At 37.8% G+C, this 16,249-nt stretch overlaps 1 protein-coding gene and 1 long non-coding RNA gene across 5 annotated transcripts in view; one reads left to right on the top strand and one right to left on the bottom strand.

The window, feature by feature from the left end:
- slit1a (slit homolog 1a (Drosophila)) overlaps positions 1 to 16,249 on the top strand; it is a 179,080-nt gene that overhangs the window by 130,023 nt on the left and 32,808 nt on the right. For all 4 annotated transcript variants that reach the window (XM_088350660.1, XM_088350662.1, XM_088350661.1 and 1 more), the window contains 9 exons: positions 468 to 612; positions 1,508 to 1,582; positions 1,659 to 1,802; positions 4,314 to 4,457; positions 4,521 to 4,687; positions 6,086 to 6,218; positions 9,844 to 9,912; positions 9,987 to 10,058; positions 10,137 to 10,208. In XM_088350660.1, the coding sequence (XP_088206786.1) occupies positions 468 to 612; positions 1,508 to 1,582; positions 1,659 to 1,802; positions 4,314 to 4,457; positions 4,521 to 4,687; positions 6,086 to 6,218; positions 9,844 to 9,912; positions 9,987 to 10,058; positions 10,137 to 10,208 (1,021 nt within the window). The remainder of the gene's footprint in view (positions 1 to 467; positions 613 to 1,507; positions 1,583 to 1,658; positions 1,803 to 4,313; positions 4,458 to 4,520; positions 4,688 to 6,085; positions 6,219 to 9,843; positions 9,913 to 9,986; positions 10,059 to 10,136; positions 10,209 to 16,249) is intronic.
- LOC148354258 (uncharacterized) overlaps positions 8,048 to 16,249 on the bottom strand; it is a 34,007-nt gene continuing 25,805 nt past the window's right edge. Inside the window, exon 7 of the long non-coding RNA XR_015852389.1 lies at positions 8,048 to 8,181. This is a non-coding gene — a long non-coding RNA (uncharacterized LOC148354258). The remainder of the gene's footprint in view (positions 8,182 to 16,249) is intronic.

Raw genomic sequence — 16,249 nt, forward strand, 5'->3', positions numbered from 1 at the left:
ATAGTCACATATTTTATACACTAATCATCGTAAATATAATGTTATAATGCTGCTAGTCATTAAATATTATTGTGACACCAATAATAACACTAGCAATAATGATAGTTATGATATAATAATATAACAATAACAACAAGGTAAACTATAGTTGCAAACGCAGTATTTCCAATCTCTAGTATCACTCATACCCAATTTTCTTCATCTCTGTATTCTGCCAGTAATGTTTTTTTGTATTTAAATTTGAACACATGAATGGTTGGACATGGTTTGATCTCGTCTTGTAAATTGTTCCAAAGTTTGACTCCACACACAGACACACACATACTTTTCCTGGTAGTTCTCACCATTGGGATTTTGAATTTACTACAGCCCATTAAGTTATAATTTCCCTCTTTCCGAATGAATAGTTTTTGGATGTTTTGTTGACCTCAAATAGCAGTTGTAAAGTGAAAAATTTCCTCTGTCAGGTGCTGAGGACGCCCGACTGAATAACGCCTGCAACAGCGATCCGGTTTGTCCTCCCAAGTGCCGGTGTGAGTCCAATGTGGTGGACTGCTCCAACCTGAAACTCACCAAAATCCCTGAGCATATCCCGTCCTCTACCACAGAGCTGTAAGCACAAATATCGGACTCTAAATAGCAATATGCCATTCTCCATACAAGAAAAATACATTCCTAAATCAAGCTCTTATCTTGAATTTCTCGTATCTCGAACATATTTTCCCCATAAGAAATAACTGAAAACCGATGTATCCGTCCCTGGCCTGGCCTCCCGAAATCATCCAAGTTATCCCTAAATAGCTATAACATACGTCTTGTGATCACAAAAAAAAATCATTCACTAGTAATTAAACATACAAATACATTATTAAGATAAGGGAAATAATCAACGATTAATGGTCAACAAAATAAAATGCAAGTTTAGTATGAGTATTTATATTAGTAGTATTTATATCTGTACATTCAAGGAAACTGTGGGGGTCAGATGCATCGACATTTCGTTCTGTATACACGTGTACTAGAATGACAATAAAGTAGATCTGAATCTGAATCTGAGAAGAAGTTAGCGGTTGCTAACTTGAGTGTTGGAGCCTGTGCGTGGGTTTTCCGCATGATACACTAGCTTTACAAATTGGTCACCACTGGCATTAGCACGCAATGCTAAGGTTAGATAAGCTTTCATTGACTTGTGGTAATAAATGTCCTGCGTGGCATTTTTTTTCCTAAAAAAGCCTGTCTTGTCACACTTAAACACATTCTGCTGGGGGTAACGTTCTTCAGAAATTAGTGACGCTCTTCTGCGTCTTTGGTATCTGCACTCGCTGCTTCCCAATGCCGTACCACAGAGCATATGCCAGTCGATTTCAAGCTCGGCCCTCTAGTGGTAGTGTCTGGAACTTGGATTTCCGTGAAAGACATCTCGTATCTTGAATTTTTCTGAGTTAGAGTAGCTTGTAAGTAGAAGGGGCCGCTGTGCTTTATAACTAATTATTATCCTTCTGAACAGGCGCCTTAACAACAATGACATCACCACCCTGGAGGCCACCAACGTGTTTAAGAGTCTAACCCAGCTCAAGAAAATGTAAGACTGTATAATTTGAATGTGTGACTTTTACTGCTGCTTCCTGTTTTCCTAATTGTCCGTTTGCTCTCTCCAGCAACCTGAGCAATAACAAAATCACCGAAGTGGAGGACGGCGCATTTGAAGGAGCCTCGTCCGTCACTGAACTTCACCTCACGGCCAATCAGATCGACACGGTCCGGAGCGAGATGTTCCGTGGCTTGGAGGGGTTGCGCATGCTGTGAGTGCTGTGTTGACATTTAGCTAAACATTCGAAATTCCAGTTTTACTCACCATATGTACTTAGACCATAGTCATTAAGTAGTTTTCTTTTTTACTTCTCATTGCCAAGGTTTGGTGGTGTCAAGCTGCCACTCACATGGAAAACCATTGAAAATTTGCCTTTAGAATTCTGAATAATCCAGTAACATAAATCAGGGGTTTTCAAATAGGGTTTGTGAAGGTGGTCAAAGTGGTAAAATAGATTTGTTAAACAAAAATATATATCATCCCTTATAAACTATTTTATGATGCTGCCTACTGGGTTTTTATATTGTTTTCTGATATATTATGTTTATATATGTCACTTTAAATTCCAATATATATGTGCAATATATGGGGGCAGCTTTGAATTTCATTGACACTTTGTGTAATGACAATAATGGCGTTCTATTCCATTCTATTCTCTTCTATTCTATTATTAATTGGTGTCGTTGTTTTAAAAAATGTACATTCATTAAATGAAGCTTTTATTCTGTAAATTCCAAAATCCAACGTCTGCACATTCTAGAAAAGCTTGAGTCCGTTTGACTCAATTTCCCATGAGCAACACTTTTAAATAACTTGAAATTTAAAATTAATTTAATTATTTCTACCCTGAAACAGACACATACTAGTTATAATTTATTAAAATATGTATTGATTTTTAAAAATACATTTTTAAATTTCCATCATTTTAATTTCTGTATATTAATATGTTATATTTGTGTCTTTCATAGATTAGGTATGATTTAAATTTTTATGCTATTTTATTACTATTATTTATCTATTTTATTTTGTACATATATATATATATATATATATATATATATATATATATATATATATATATATATATATATATATATATATATATTTTTGACTATTTTTTTAAATCCACAAAAACTTTCATCAAAAAAATTAAAAAGATGACATATAAAAAATAAAAATAATATGATCTCAAATTAAGCAAAAATTATAACATATATGTATAAAATGTAAAGTTATCTCATCTCCTCATCTCATTATCTGCACCGCTTATCCTCAGTAGGGTTGCGGGGGTGCTGGAGCCCATCCCAGCAATCATCGGGCAGTGGGCAGGGGACACCCTGAACTGGTTGCCAGCCAATCACAGGGCACACGGGGACAGAAAACTCACTCGCTCATTCACACCTAGGGACAATTTGGACCTGGAGCTGGATTTGAACCCACGCAGGAGGTTCCCAAGACATGAACTGTGCCGCACCTGCGCTAACAACTGCGCCGCCGTGCTGCCCTATATATATATATATATATATATATATATATATATATATATATATATATATATATATATATTTATCTACATATATATATATATATTTATATATATATATATATATATATATATATATATATATATATATTTATCTATATATATATATATATATATATTTATATATATATATATATATATATATATATATATATATATATATATTTATCTATATATATATATATATATTTATATATATATCTCATCTCATCTCATTAGCCGTATCGCTTATCCTCAGTAGGGTCACGGGGGGCTGGAGCCCATCTCAGCAATCATTGGGCAGTGGGCAGGGGACACCCTGAACTGGTTGCCAGCCAATCGCAGGGCACATAGGGACAGACAACTCATTCGCTCATTCACACCTAGGGACAATTTGGACCGGCCAATTCACCTGAAATGCATGTCTTTGGAATGTGGGAGGAAACCGGAGTGCCCGGAGGAAACCCACGCAAGCACGGGGAGAACATACAAACTCCGCACAGGAAGTCTGGAGCTGGATTTGAACCCACGACAGGTTCCCATGACATGAACTGTGCCGCACAAGCGCTAACCACTGCGCCGCCGTGCTGCCCTATTTATATATATATATATATATATATATATATATATATATTTATCTATATATATATATATATATATATATTTATCTATATATATATATATATATATATATATATTCTACATTTTTTGTTTATTGTTTTTTAGTTATTATTTTGTTTTGTATCATATTTTAACATATCATTATATTTATACTATAATCATGTATTTTGTTTTTATTATACTTTTTATAATACTAATATATATTTAATGTATATTACTATTTTTATTGATATTTTTTCATTTATTTTCATATTTATAAGGTTCATTCATAAATGAATATTGATTTTTAAGTAGTGGCAACACTTTTTTACGTCTCATCATTTTACAGTTTTTTATTACACTTTATTGCTATTATTTATTCATTCTTTTCTATTTAATTAATAATGTAAATACATAAAAACATTGCTCGTTTTTATATCTGTATTTATTTTTGTTTTGGTGGTAGGTTTTCTTGGCGGAATAAATGTCACTGGGGATACATCGTAAAAAAATATTGCATTAATAATGAGGAACTATACAGCAAATTTGTTCGACATCACAGATTTCCAAACTATGTTTCTTGTTTTTTTTTTCCTACAGAATGCTAAGGAACAACAAAATCAGCTGCATCCACAACGACAGCTTCACGGGCCTCCACAATGTGCGTCTACTCTCGCTGTATGACAACCAGTTGACCACCATCACACCAGGAGCCTTCGACACCCTGCAGACACTCTCCACCCTGTGAGAGCTCACCTTTCCTTTTTACGCGTGGGATCTTCTCCTGACACGTTAACCGTCCGACAGGAACCTTCTGGCCAACTCCTTCAACTGTGATTGCCGACTGTCTTGGTTGGGAGAATGGCTACGTAGCAGGAAGATCGTCACAGGGAACCCTCGATGCCAGCGTCCGGCCTTCCTCAAGGAGATTCCTTTGCAGGATGTAGCGCTGCCGGATTTCCGCTGCGAGGAAGGTGGAGTATGTCATTAAAACTTCAAGAGATTTTTTTCTGTTGTTTTTTTTCAGTTTCTCATACAACATTGACCTTTTAGAAAAAGGTATCGATTGATTATCAAAATACTCATCAGCCATCAACAAATCTATCTATTTATCTGCAATAACTTATCTATGAATCGGTAACTAGATGTTGAGTCAGTCTATTAATCGATCTGCAACAACTTTTTGTCCATTCAGTTACTTGACGCTGAGTCTGTCCATCCATCTGCAACAACTTATTGATTAATCGGTAACTAAACGATCATCAAATTAATGAGCATATATCAACAAATCTATCTATCCAGTTACACAAATAGGAAGTTGATGCTTACTAGTTAGCAATCTAAACAAAAAGCCATTTAAACCTAATTGACCTAAAAGAGATCTATCTATCTATCCATTTATCTATCCATCTATCTATCCGTCTGTTTGTCTGTCTGTCCAGCTGTTTAGCTGTCTGTCTGTCTATCTAGCTGTCTCTCTCCATCCCTCTGTCTCTTTACGTCCCTTTGTCTGTCTCCGTACCTCTGTCTCTCTGTGTCCCTATGTGTCTTTGTCTGTCTCTGTCCCTCTCCGTCCCTCTGTCTCCAACTCACTCTCTATCTATCTATTGTTTAGCGAGCGATCTGTTGAGCTATCTGTTAAGCTATCAAGCTATTTATCTATTTATTGGGCTATCGAGCTATATATCAATCTATCAAGCTATCTATGGAGCTATCATCAAGCTATCTACTATTTAACTATATTTTTAGCTATTTTCCTTCTTAGCTATCCATATTTCTGGTTATTTCTGGTTATTCAGCCACTCTTTCAAGCTATCTAGCTATCCATCTACAACCTCTCATTTGTAGAAAGTTTCTTCTTCTTTTTTAACTTTATGTTTATCATTTTCTTTTCCGACTCCACTTTGACTAAGAGTGACGTCAACTGCCAGCGATCATTGGCAATAAGGAGCGCTTTTGTCCAGCGCTTTGTTTACAGAATAGATCGCAGTTCAGCGCTCGCTAAGCCGCTTGTCGATGTTAAGCCGAGCGCAGCCATCGAACGCTTCGCCCTATTGACCAGTCAGCTTACCGGCAGCCAAATTAATGCTGGACTTGTCTCCAGGCCTCGGGCTGTCTCTGTTCTTTGTCCCGCTAGTCAATATTATATTACTCGGGCTCCTTTATCTCTTTCCCGCTCGACTTCCTATCTTTTCTTGGTCTCAATAGCCCGCTGTCACTTTGAGAGATTGCGCTATTTGCGCATTGTCTCGCCTTTCCACTTTTCATTCTTCCGACACTTTCTCCTCGTGCTTTGGCAGCTCCGATCCGAGTCGTCATCTACTTTGTCATCCTTTTTTCCCCTTGTGAAACTTTTTTTCTGTTTTCCTCAGGCCAAGAGGAGTCAAGCTGCGTGCCCAGACCCCAGTGCCCCAGCGAGTGTAATTGCCTGGAGACGGTGGTCCGATGCAGTAACAAACACCTCCACACACTGCCCAAGGGGATCCCCAGAAATGTCACAGAACTGTAAGTGATACAGCAACATTGCGATTCCTTCAAATGGCTGACAGAAGAGGGAGAATAGGAAAACTATTACTGTAATGGTCCGCTATTTTGCATCTTCTGAAACATCCAGTTCATTTTTGGTTTTGTTTTTACTTGTTTGTATTATTCTTTATTTTAAACCTCTTTAAGCTCATGAATGAGTTTGCTGTTTAAAAACTGTTGGGTTAGAGGGAAATTATTCACTCATCCACTATGTCGGTTTGGCCCAAATTCTCATTTTGATTTTTCCACAATTAACACAAAAATATATTCCAAAACAGTGGGTCTTTTGGTTTTAAAAACAACCCTAGACTTAGTCAAAAACAAAAAGAAACATTGGCTGATTTTGAAATAAACAAATGAGAGAAAAACAGGAAATTAGCTAATTTTGTACATAGAATAATATTGCTGATATGGTTTAGTAAAACAAAACAAAAAATTGGGTAATTGTTTGCAAAGCTGGATCAAATTATTCTTGGTGGTCCATATTCTTAATTTATCTATTCAATTTTTTTAGCAATCTAAAAAAAGCCATAAAAATATAATAAACATGTAAATATATGTAATAAATAAGAAAAAAGTATATACTTGTGATTTAGGGCTATACAAATAAATGTGACTTGACTCTAAAAATGTGCAAAATGATCCACCCCTATGACATTGTTTTCTCATCTGAAAAAAAATGACCTAAAACCACTAAAATTACACAATTTTCAAAACGATTTTTTTCACCTTGTTCCACTGCTCATTTTAACTATTATTTTTAGTCTTTTATGACTTTTTTGTATTTATTTTTAGAGAATACAATTGATATAAAATAAGCAAAGGTAGTTGCCCTGTCACCTCATTTTCTCATTTCAAGTATTTTCTTAGAAAAGTAATAAAAAACATAGTACTGTACCTCCAATGAATAAGAATCAAGCAACTCTCAAAATAAGATATCTTTAGTAAATCAAACATAGTAAAAAGCGAAAAATAATTTGCCCTCTAAAATGATTTTCTATTTTGAAGGATTTTTGTTTTTTTCCCCTAGAAATTAAAAAAATAATAAGGAGAGGAAAACTAAATGACCCAAAATACACCATTTTTTAAAACTTTTTTTCCTAGATAAGTAGAAAAAAATCATAATTAGGACTAAATACTGAATGGAATGGACTTGTGTCTCACTTTTGAAATCAGCAGTGCTTGACAAAGCATTACCTTCAGCTTTTTATACCCACCACTCTATAACATAGTAATACATGTTACTCGTGCTTGTAGCACTCGTTTACTTCATGCGATCAGGAGGCGTGATCCAAAAAAAAAACTAAAAAAACAACCACATCTCATCATTTAGAGAGTCGAGGGAATGGAGGAAAAACGTCCAAGAAGACATTCTTCTTCTGCGGCCCTCGGGGGCTTGCTCTGATGTCACTCTTTTACTCCCGGCCAAGGTTAGCGTGCGTTTGTGTGTGCGTGCACGCTGACTTGCGTCCGGGCCAAAAGCCTGTCCACGGGTGCACAGGGGAGCAAGTGGACATTTTAATGAGCACCTTTCAATGGAAAAGGGAAGGGGAGTGGAACTTTCCAATCCTGAGCGTTTTGACGCACACGCGTTTATGCGTGCGCACGCCTGCAGGCCTGTCATTGTCCCAGCAGGTGTGACCAGGTGGACCTCTCTGTTCTCCTCTTTCATGTTGTCATCTGGAACACCGTCATTATCCAAAGTGTCCTGTGCGCCGTCATTACCTGTTATTACCCGCGAGGTCCAAAGCCCCTAACTAACTGGTGTGGCCCCCCCTTTCTCAGTCCCCCAGCCCATCATCTCTAGAATTCAGTCAACAAAAGCAAGCGAAAGGCCCCCCTGCAGCTCCTCTTGGGTCATTTGTCAGGGTGGCAGCCCTCTGCTAGCACTTTGCTTTGGCAGCGTCTGCATGCTCCGAGGCATGATGACAACCGTGCTGGGCTGAAACAGAACACACACAAAAATAACGACACACACTCATGGGAATGAGAGAATAACTTTCTTTAAAAGCTCAAGGTTATTATAGTGTCATAGCCATGGACTAAAATGGACAATAATGGAGCTCACCACTTTAAACAATATTTTTCTTTTAGAATCATTTGAACAGTAACAAATCTGGCAATATAAATTGTATTGTAACATGGCCTTAGTGCATCTTGGGTTGAAAAATACTTTGCGATCCATTATCACCGATCGCATATTCCTGCAAGTGTGGGCCGGCAAAGGCATTATTGATGGGCATTGCGATCCTCCAAAAAGTTGAACCGCACTTTTGCGGCCGTTATCCCTTATGTCTGAACGCATATTGTTGCAAACGGGGACCGGCAGAGCGCACTTTTGTCAAGGTCTGGCGGCTAATTTATTACCAGTACTGTGAATTCAGCTAAAATGAACTGCACTCGTGTGGCCTGGATCCATTACGTCCGAGTCCATATTGCTGCAACTGGGAACAAAAAAGAAACTTTTGTCAGGAGGTGGGGTGTTCTGGCCCACCTCAAATGAAGTACACACTTTTTTCGATACATTTTCCACGGTCGACTATTTTAAAGAGCAGGGACCAGTAGTGCGTATATTTGTTTTCAGATCTAGCTGCTAAAAAGTGATATTGTGGCCGGCACCAAATGAACTGCAATGTTTTTATCCATTATCCCAGTTGACTATTGCTGAGTGCAGTGGTAGAGAGAAGATTTTTTTTGCTACGCGTGGTGACTGTTTTCCCCCATTGTTTACGCATAAAATGAACAGCACCCATGCGGCCGCGTTCCATTTTCTTTGGTCGACTATGGCTGCAGGCGGGGCCAGCAGAGTGCATGTTAAAATGGGGGAGGGCTACTTCCTGGATTCTCGCATATCTGGTCCGCATTAAACACAATAAATTAGGGTATACAGTATATGTATTTATTTTTTTAACTCTCCTGACAAAAAATATTTGATGTATTGATAAAAATAGTTAACATTCCTTGGCTACATTAGCCTCAAAGTCACTTTTAACATTCTCTGCATTGAATTTTGAGTAGTCCTGATTAAATTTGCAAAGAACGGCAAAAAGGGACACCAAATGCGCTCAGCCGGCCCCCACTTTGAGCTATAGGCAGTTGGGGATAATTGATCGCTATGAGGCCACAAACCGCAAAGTAGCGAGGGATTACAGTATTTTCAAAATTGTGTTAATTTACAAGATATAAAAGGTAAAGTATTCCTGTGTCTGTGTAATTCAGGTTGTAGATCGTACAAGCTGAATTTGAGTACATGATTTTACTAGAAGTTAAAATTCGGTTCTTGGCAGGATGAAGATTTTAAGAATACCCAAAAATCAGGTCAGGCCTCTCTGCCCGCTCAACTCGACACCCTTCAAAACAATATAAACAACAACTAGACACATTTAAAGACACTTTTCCTTTTCACAGCGAGGCATCCACGCTCCAGCAGCTGTGCCGACTCACCCGTTCCAACAAAAGCAACATATTTCTTCACAAGTTGATGGAAATATAGCTTTGACCGCCAAGGAATAATAGTCATTTTAAACTACAGACAGGATTATTTCTCTCTTTAGTACACATAACACTATATTATGCAATTAATGATTTCTTTTTACGCTTTCAGATACCTGGATGGAAACCAGTTCAGTGTACTACCAAAGGAGTTGTCCTCCTACAAGTTCCTCCAGCTGGTGTAAGTTCTCTTTGTTGTCTTGTCTCCAAAAACATCAAATCATCCCGTTTGATTTCTTTCTTTTTTAAATCAAGTGATCTCAGCAACAACAAGATCAACTCTCTGACCAACTCGTCTTTCGCCAACATGAGCCAGCTCACTACTCTGTGAGTACCGACAGGTCTCTAACCATCAAATCAGACTAATCAGTGCAGAAGATAAGTGTATTTTTCCTCATATTGCAGAATCTTGAGTTACAATTCCTTGCGCTGCATTCCTAAAATGGCCTTCAGTGGACTGCATTCCCTTCGGCTACTGTGAGTTCCAAAAAGTTGCTCAGTATTCAACATGTTTTATATAGTATGCTGAATCCCACCTCAGAAATAGATAGCAGTGTCCGTTGTAGAATAGAATAGAATCGGACAGGACACAATAGAATAGAATAGAATAGAATAGAATCAGACAGGACAGGACACATTAGAATAGGACAGAATAGAATAGAATAGAATAGAATAGAACAGAATAGAATAAGACAGGACAGGACAGAATAGAATAGAATGCCATTGTAAAATGCGAAATCCCCTACACAATTAACAAAACAATTTTTTTTTTTTTAAAGAACTAAATCATTCCTTGTCATTATTGCACAATTCCCATCTAAGCATGATTAACCAATGTTTTATTTTGCAATGATGAAATACAACAGTAGTATTTGTCAAACTGGAGTTTTTATTTTAAAAAATGACATCTCGTGCTTTTGTAAACTACGCTATCAACATTAACTTAAATATGGGAAAATGGAAAATAAATCATATCACTGGGGTTTAAAATACGGCAAACTACGGATACTTACCACTAGGAGAGCACTTTTGTCCACCTATTGGCTCTTTTTTGCTGTTATTTCCACCTAAAATGAACTGCACTCGTTGCGGCTGTAATATATATTATCCTCAATCTTATTGTGCTGCACCCGTGCGGCTGCGATCCCTTATCCCTAGTCGATGTTCGCTGCAAGCTGGTTCTAGCAGAGGGCATTTTAAAATTGGGAGGGATTTTTCCACATCGTTTTTGTCCCAATTAACCGCAATAAACGAGGGATTACCTTAGTTGTCATACCTGTCACACTCGTAGGCTGTGTCAAGTCTTATCAGTTCAGTTCAAATTATATAGTTATAGTTTAGCCACCTTTTTTCAACGCATCGGCTGCCCATGTGTGCTCTTAGCTGGGACCCTTGAAAGCATTTTTACTAGTGAAAAGAAAACCTTTTACACTGGGATGTGACTGAAGACCACCGCCACCCCCGTCATTACTCCACACAAAGCCCGAGAGGCCTTTTTACACCCGACACCAATGAATCTCGGCCGTCATTAGCTTGATGTCGCCCCGTTTTCCTTGCAAGTGGGGCTTTGATCCCTAATGAAGCGCCAGACGTTATTTCTGCTTTTACTCACTCACGCCAAGCCTGTCTGGGTGACGCCACGTGAAACCCCCCAACAATCAAAGCCACACACAACTATAACACCTAGATCTATATTAACACATGCCAACCTTTAAATCTTTTACTACAGTATTGTATTTATTTATTGCTTTTTTTTCAACCCAAAAAACAACTCAACGGTAGGTTGGCGTTATGTACAAGGTTTTACTACCATATACTACCATAGTCGTGCATTGATTGATCAGTCGAAAAATATCGCTGACTGTGCAACGGGAATCAAACTCATGCTGCAGTTGTGACAACGCTAAATCCTAGACCACCAGTGATATTAAAAATAAGTAGACGAAAGAAAATAACAAGATTGGAGAGGTGACAGAACGATCATGACGGTAATTAGCAGCTGTGATGCACCTAACTTAAAATGAATATCGAAACGTGGTAACCATTGGTGAAATTTAACAGGCAAATAAATAAGTTGTGCCTATGTTGTAGAAATTGGAGGTCCGATAATCGAGAGAAAGTCTTCTCATAAGTGGATAAAAGACATAGACAGGAGCCCGCTTCGTTATGGAGGGAGATTGTCACTTTATTGATGCGTCAACAAAGATCTCACAGAGCTAGGAACATGACAATGTATTTAAAGCTGGTAGTGACGATTAGGCTTCGATTGAGTACACCCCAAAAGGCGGTCCTGTATCACGTATGAGTACGTGACCAGTCCCGTGTACGCCGTATGAGTACGTGACCGTTCCTTGCACGCCGTCTGGCAACGGTATCTTCAAGGTAAACTCTAATCGTCTGGTAACGGTATCTTCAACCGAGGTCACCCCGACCTTTTCCCACAAGCAAGTAATGTATTGTAAGTTAATGTAGACATGTATGCAAATCTATTTCTATATATGCAAGTGCAAATGCTTTTGAGGATTTGCCACAACATAATCCCCCCTTTTTTTTTTTTTTTTTTTCCTTTGAATGGAAATTAAAATTGAAAAGGAAAACAGAGTAGTGGCAAATTATTACCAATCGTAGATATCAATACAGGACAGAGTTTACGCGAATCGAAAATAAAATAAAATTCTGGCGGTCAGCCTGCTGTGATTACTCTAACTTTCATTGTTCATGTTTCATTAAATAAAAAAGAAAAAACCCCTAACACTCCAAACATCTGACCTATGCACTAACCCCCCCTTCATTTATCTTTATCCGTACATACTGTATTATACACGTGGACCGTCGACGGTTGATCGGTACGTGATAAAGGTAAATGAATAATTAAACTGATAAGTGATAACAAATTTTGGTAACAGCCGTCGATACATTTCAAGATGAGTGGATAGTGATACAGCATATACATCGGCCTTTGGCCTGACCCCTGTGCATAATTTGAAAACCATGCACTGTCGTATTCGTCAACGGGTGGCGTGAAGTCAGATGTTGGAGTGAGTGTTATCCCAGCAGGCATCACGCTCAGTTTCCATGCAGCCAAAAACCCGGAAGCGACGATGACCATCCCAGGCAGCAGCTTGTTCCCCGGCAGTGTGACATACCAACAAAAGAATCACAATTAGAAACCAATATATTTGTTGCTGTTATTCCTAGTGCTACTTGATATTGTTATTAGTGTAGATTATCATTTGTGTCTCTTTCCGCAGATGCTCCATTATTTAATGTAATTTAGACTGACTATTAACGTTGCCAAATAAAATTCAAGGTTCTGAATTCAGTTGAGTCATCTGTTCTCCCTCACTAAGGAATAGGCTTGGATATTTAATCACTAACTGTGCTCATTTAGCTTCTTACCACCCTATTATTAGCCACTACTGTCATTTGTTCTCCAAAAGTCTTAAGAATTACTCTTTTAAGAATAGGTATGGCACAGAAACACAACAAATACATAATTATCACGATAGTTAGTACGAAAATTTCCCCCCTTCGCTAACATACTACCCCAGTACCCAAATGTATGCGAGAACCAATCAAAAGAGATACTGTTCTTCTCAGTATTTACTGTCACTTCATTGCTCAACTCACGAATCTTCGACAGTGCTTTTGTGAAGCTTCCTGCTTCGGATGTATTTAAAGGTATATACGTACAGCCTTCCTCCTTTATCATATGACACACCTTTACTGGCTAAAAGAAAATCGAAGGCCTGATGATTCTGCCAGGCCATCCTAGATGTCTCATGTAATTGCTCTCCTACTGCACTAAAGGCCTCGTTAATGTAATTAATAAACGTTGTTGGTTGTAATAAATGTAGTTAATCCATTTTGCGTTCTTATTCTGAGTTATCCAGATAAACACCGATCCTAATCCAGACTTAATTTCATTGCTAGCTATAAATTACTCTGGAATTACTCTCGGTTGTCCGATGTTATTTAGCCATACCCGTCCACATACATATGTTTTCTTTACTCCGGCCAATTGTCAACAAAGATATTTCATTTAATTGCTTTTTCCCCTTTTCACTTCTTCCTTTACCACTTGTATACCCCTCTCTTCTCTTTTCCTCAACGCCTACTTTCTTTTCGCCTTTTTATTTCTTCCTTTGCTAACTCTTATCTTTCTGTATTTGTAACTTCCTTACTTGCTCTGCCAACAAACCATTTTCTACATAACTTTCCCTTCTCCTACGCCCTCTAACACATGCTTTTTAGCCCACTAGTTTAATGGGAAATTGACATATAACCATCTCACTTAATCTTTCAATTTATTTATTTATTTTTTCCAAACCAATTAAATCTACTATCCTAGCTCCACCTACTTCATTTGAAAACGACGTGCATTGATCTACAACGATTCATCTTACTCATTTGTATTCCATTCAATGAATATATCCTCCATATTCAATGAAAAAAAAGTATTTACTCACGCTTTTCCACTATTCTCGTACAACAATGCTTTTCATTTTCAAATTACTCAATTTAATTCACTCAATTGGATTTTTCCTCGTCTTCACATTCCTTTATTATCCAATTTTTAACTGAAAACGAAACATTTTTATTCATTTTCTGTCACTATTCCATCTTTCTATGGTGTGGTTCTGGCATTAACTCTATGAATCTGAAATAACTCAACATAGTTTTTCTAAACTTACCACTCCTAAATTTATCGTTTTCCAATTGAAAAAACAGAAAAAAATTTGGACCGTAAAAAATATTCATTGGAACCCCTTAGGCCCCTATGCGTTATGTTGTACACCCTTAGCGTCAAACACTGATTTCCCAAAAAACGAACATTTTCGATTCCTGACGCGATGTGCTCTCGGTTCCACCCAAAAACAATATTTTTAAACGGTCTTACTGTTGATAACAAAACGTTTCTGTCGTTGCATTGTGCACTTAAATTCGCTTCCTTTTTCTTCTTTGTTAAAAACGCACGCGCTCTTGTCCGCGGCATTTTTCCTTCGTATTTTTCTACTTTTTTCTTTTCAGTTACGTGGGCCGCTTAAACGCTAGTACAAACAAACATATAAGACGAGAAAAAAGAGAATATAGGACAGGATACAAACGTTTACAACATTGAACAAACATAAAACATATGACAAGACAAATGGCCCACAAAAATTTAAGTTGTTTAGTCAAATTAAGTCAGTGCACATTGAGACCATGCGCCTACACAACTACCGAGTTAGGGTTACGGTTTTCCTCTTCTACACAATTTCCCGAATTTCACGTACTGGCCGTGCACTCATTTTTGGCTGTCGGCGTTGTAACCTCACTCTTTAGTGCTGCCGCCGTGGGTGTAGGTTTTCCTGGACTTTGGTGTGTCAGTACCCTTCTCGCCTGTATCGTCACATTAAGATTTAGCCTATTAGTATTATTTAGTATTATTATTTAGTATATTATTAACTTTAGTCTGTACTGTCGTTAAAATATTAGGTTTCTGGTAGTCCGTCGGCACTCCGACTGGTTGCACGTTTATCTTTCGTCTGACCCATCCCATGATACTCGGAATTTCAGTTTCAACCTTGTCTTCTATCGCGAATTGCACTATTTATACACGTCCTTCTACTCAATCAAGGAAGCAAGGTTTAGGGCGCTTTGAGGAGAGGGATGACTGAGAATGGGCGCCAAGAGTGGACTGAGAGTGTGATCGTGGCTACTGTGTTGTGCTGCGCAGAGACGATTCAGTTTTATTAAGACGACAGCAGTATGTGTGTGTGTGTGTGTGTGTCGTCGTATCGATACTAATAACTACAAGGAGTGGAATGGAACTATGACGACTATAACATGAAACCAAACGAGACGTCACGCTCTATAGAGAATTTACCAACCTATTTCATCATCGCCTACAATCAGCTTAAAATTTTTCCAACATTCTGCTTCTTAAAAGAACCTAAAAAAAAATCAGTCATTAAAAGCGCAATTAACCACCAGTCTCTCGTCCCAAAAACAATAGTTTTAAGTCAATGGTGGGCAAACTTTTGTCGTCACGGCCCGGGGACACATCCAATTTTTCTCATTTACAATTATGATGTTGTATTTCATTATATTTAATTCCTGTTTATTTACTTTGTGTAAGCTTTGCACATCAAACTGAAATATTAGCCCTTTGTTCCTTGTTATTTTTTCCATTGTTCCTTACAAAACCGCTCCCCAGTTCCCAAACGTACGACGGTGATCGCTTGGATACACCATTTTTCAGATCTTTCCCCAAACACTATTTATGTCTGGACTTGGGCTTGGCTATTCTAACACATTTATATTGTTAGTTTTAAAACATAGAATTTTAGATTTTGTTTACGTACTAACCCCTACTGAACACCAGCATACCTTCAGGGCAATTGCAGTTGACTCAACAAGGTTCGTTTGCTTTCGGAACGGACTAATCCCGTTTCAATCCAATTGATTCAAATCGATAATGTGTTTCGATTTACAATAGTTTCATCATTTCATATTTACTGCTAGAACCAATTAAA

Source organism: Urocampus carinirostris, chromosome 13 (genome assembly GCF_059441175.1).
Source record: "Urocampus carinirostris isolate Australia breed hairy pipefish chromosome 13, RoL_Ucar_1.0, whole genome shotgun sequence".
NCBI classification, from domain to species: Eukaryota; Metazoa; Chordata; class Actinopteri; order Syngnathiformes; family Syngnathidae; genus Urocampus; species Urocampus carinirostris.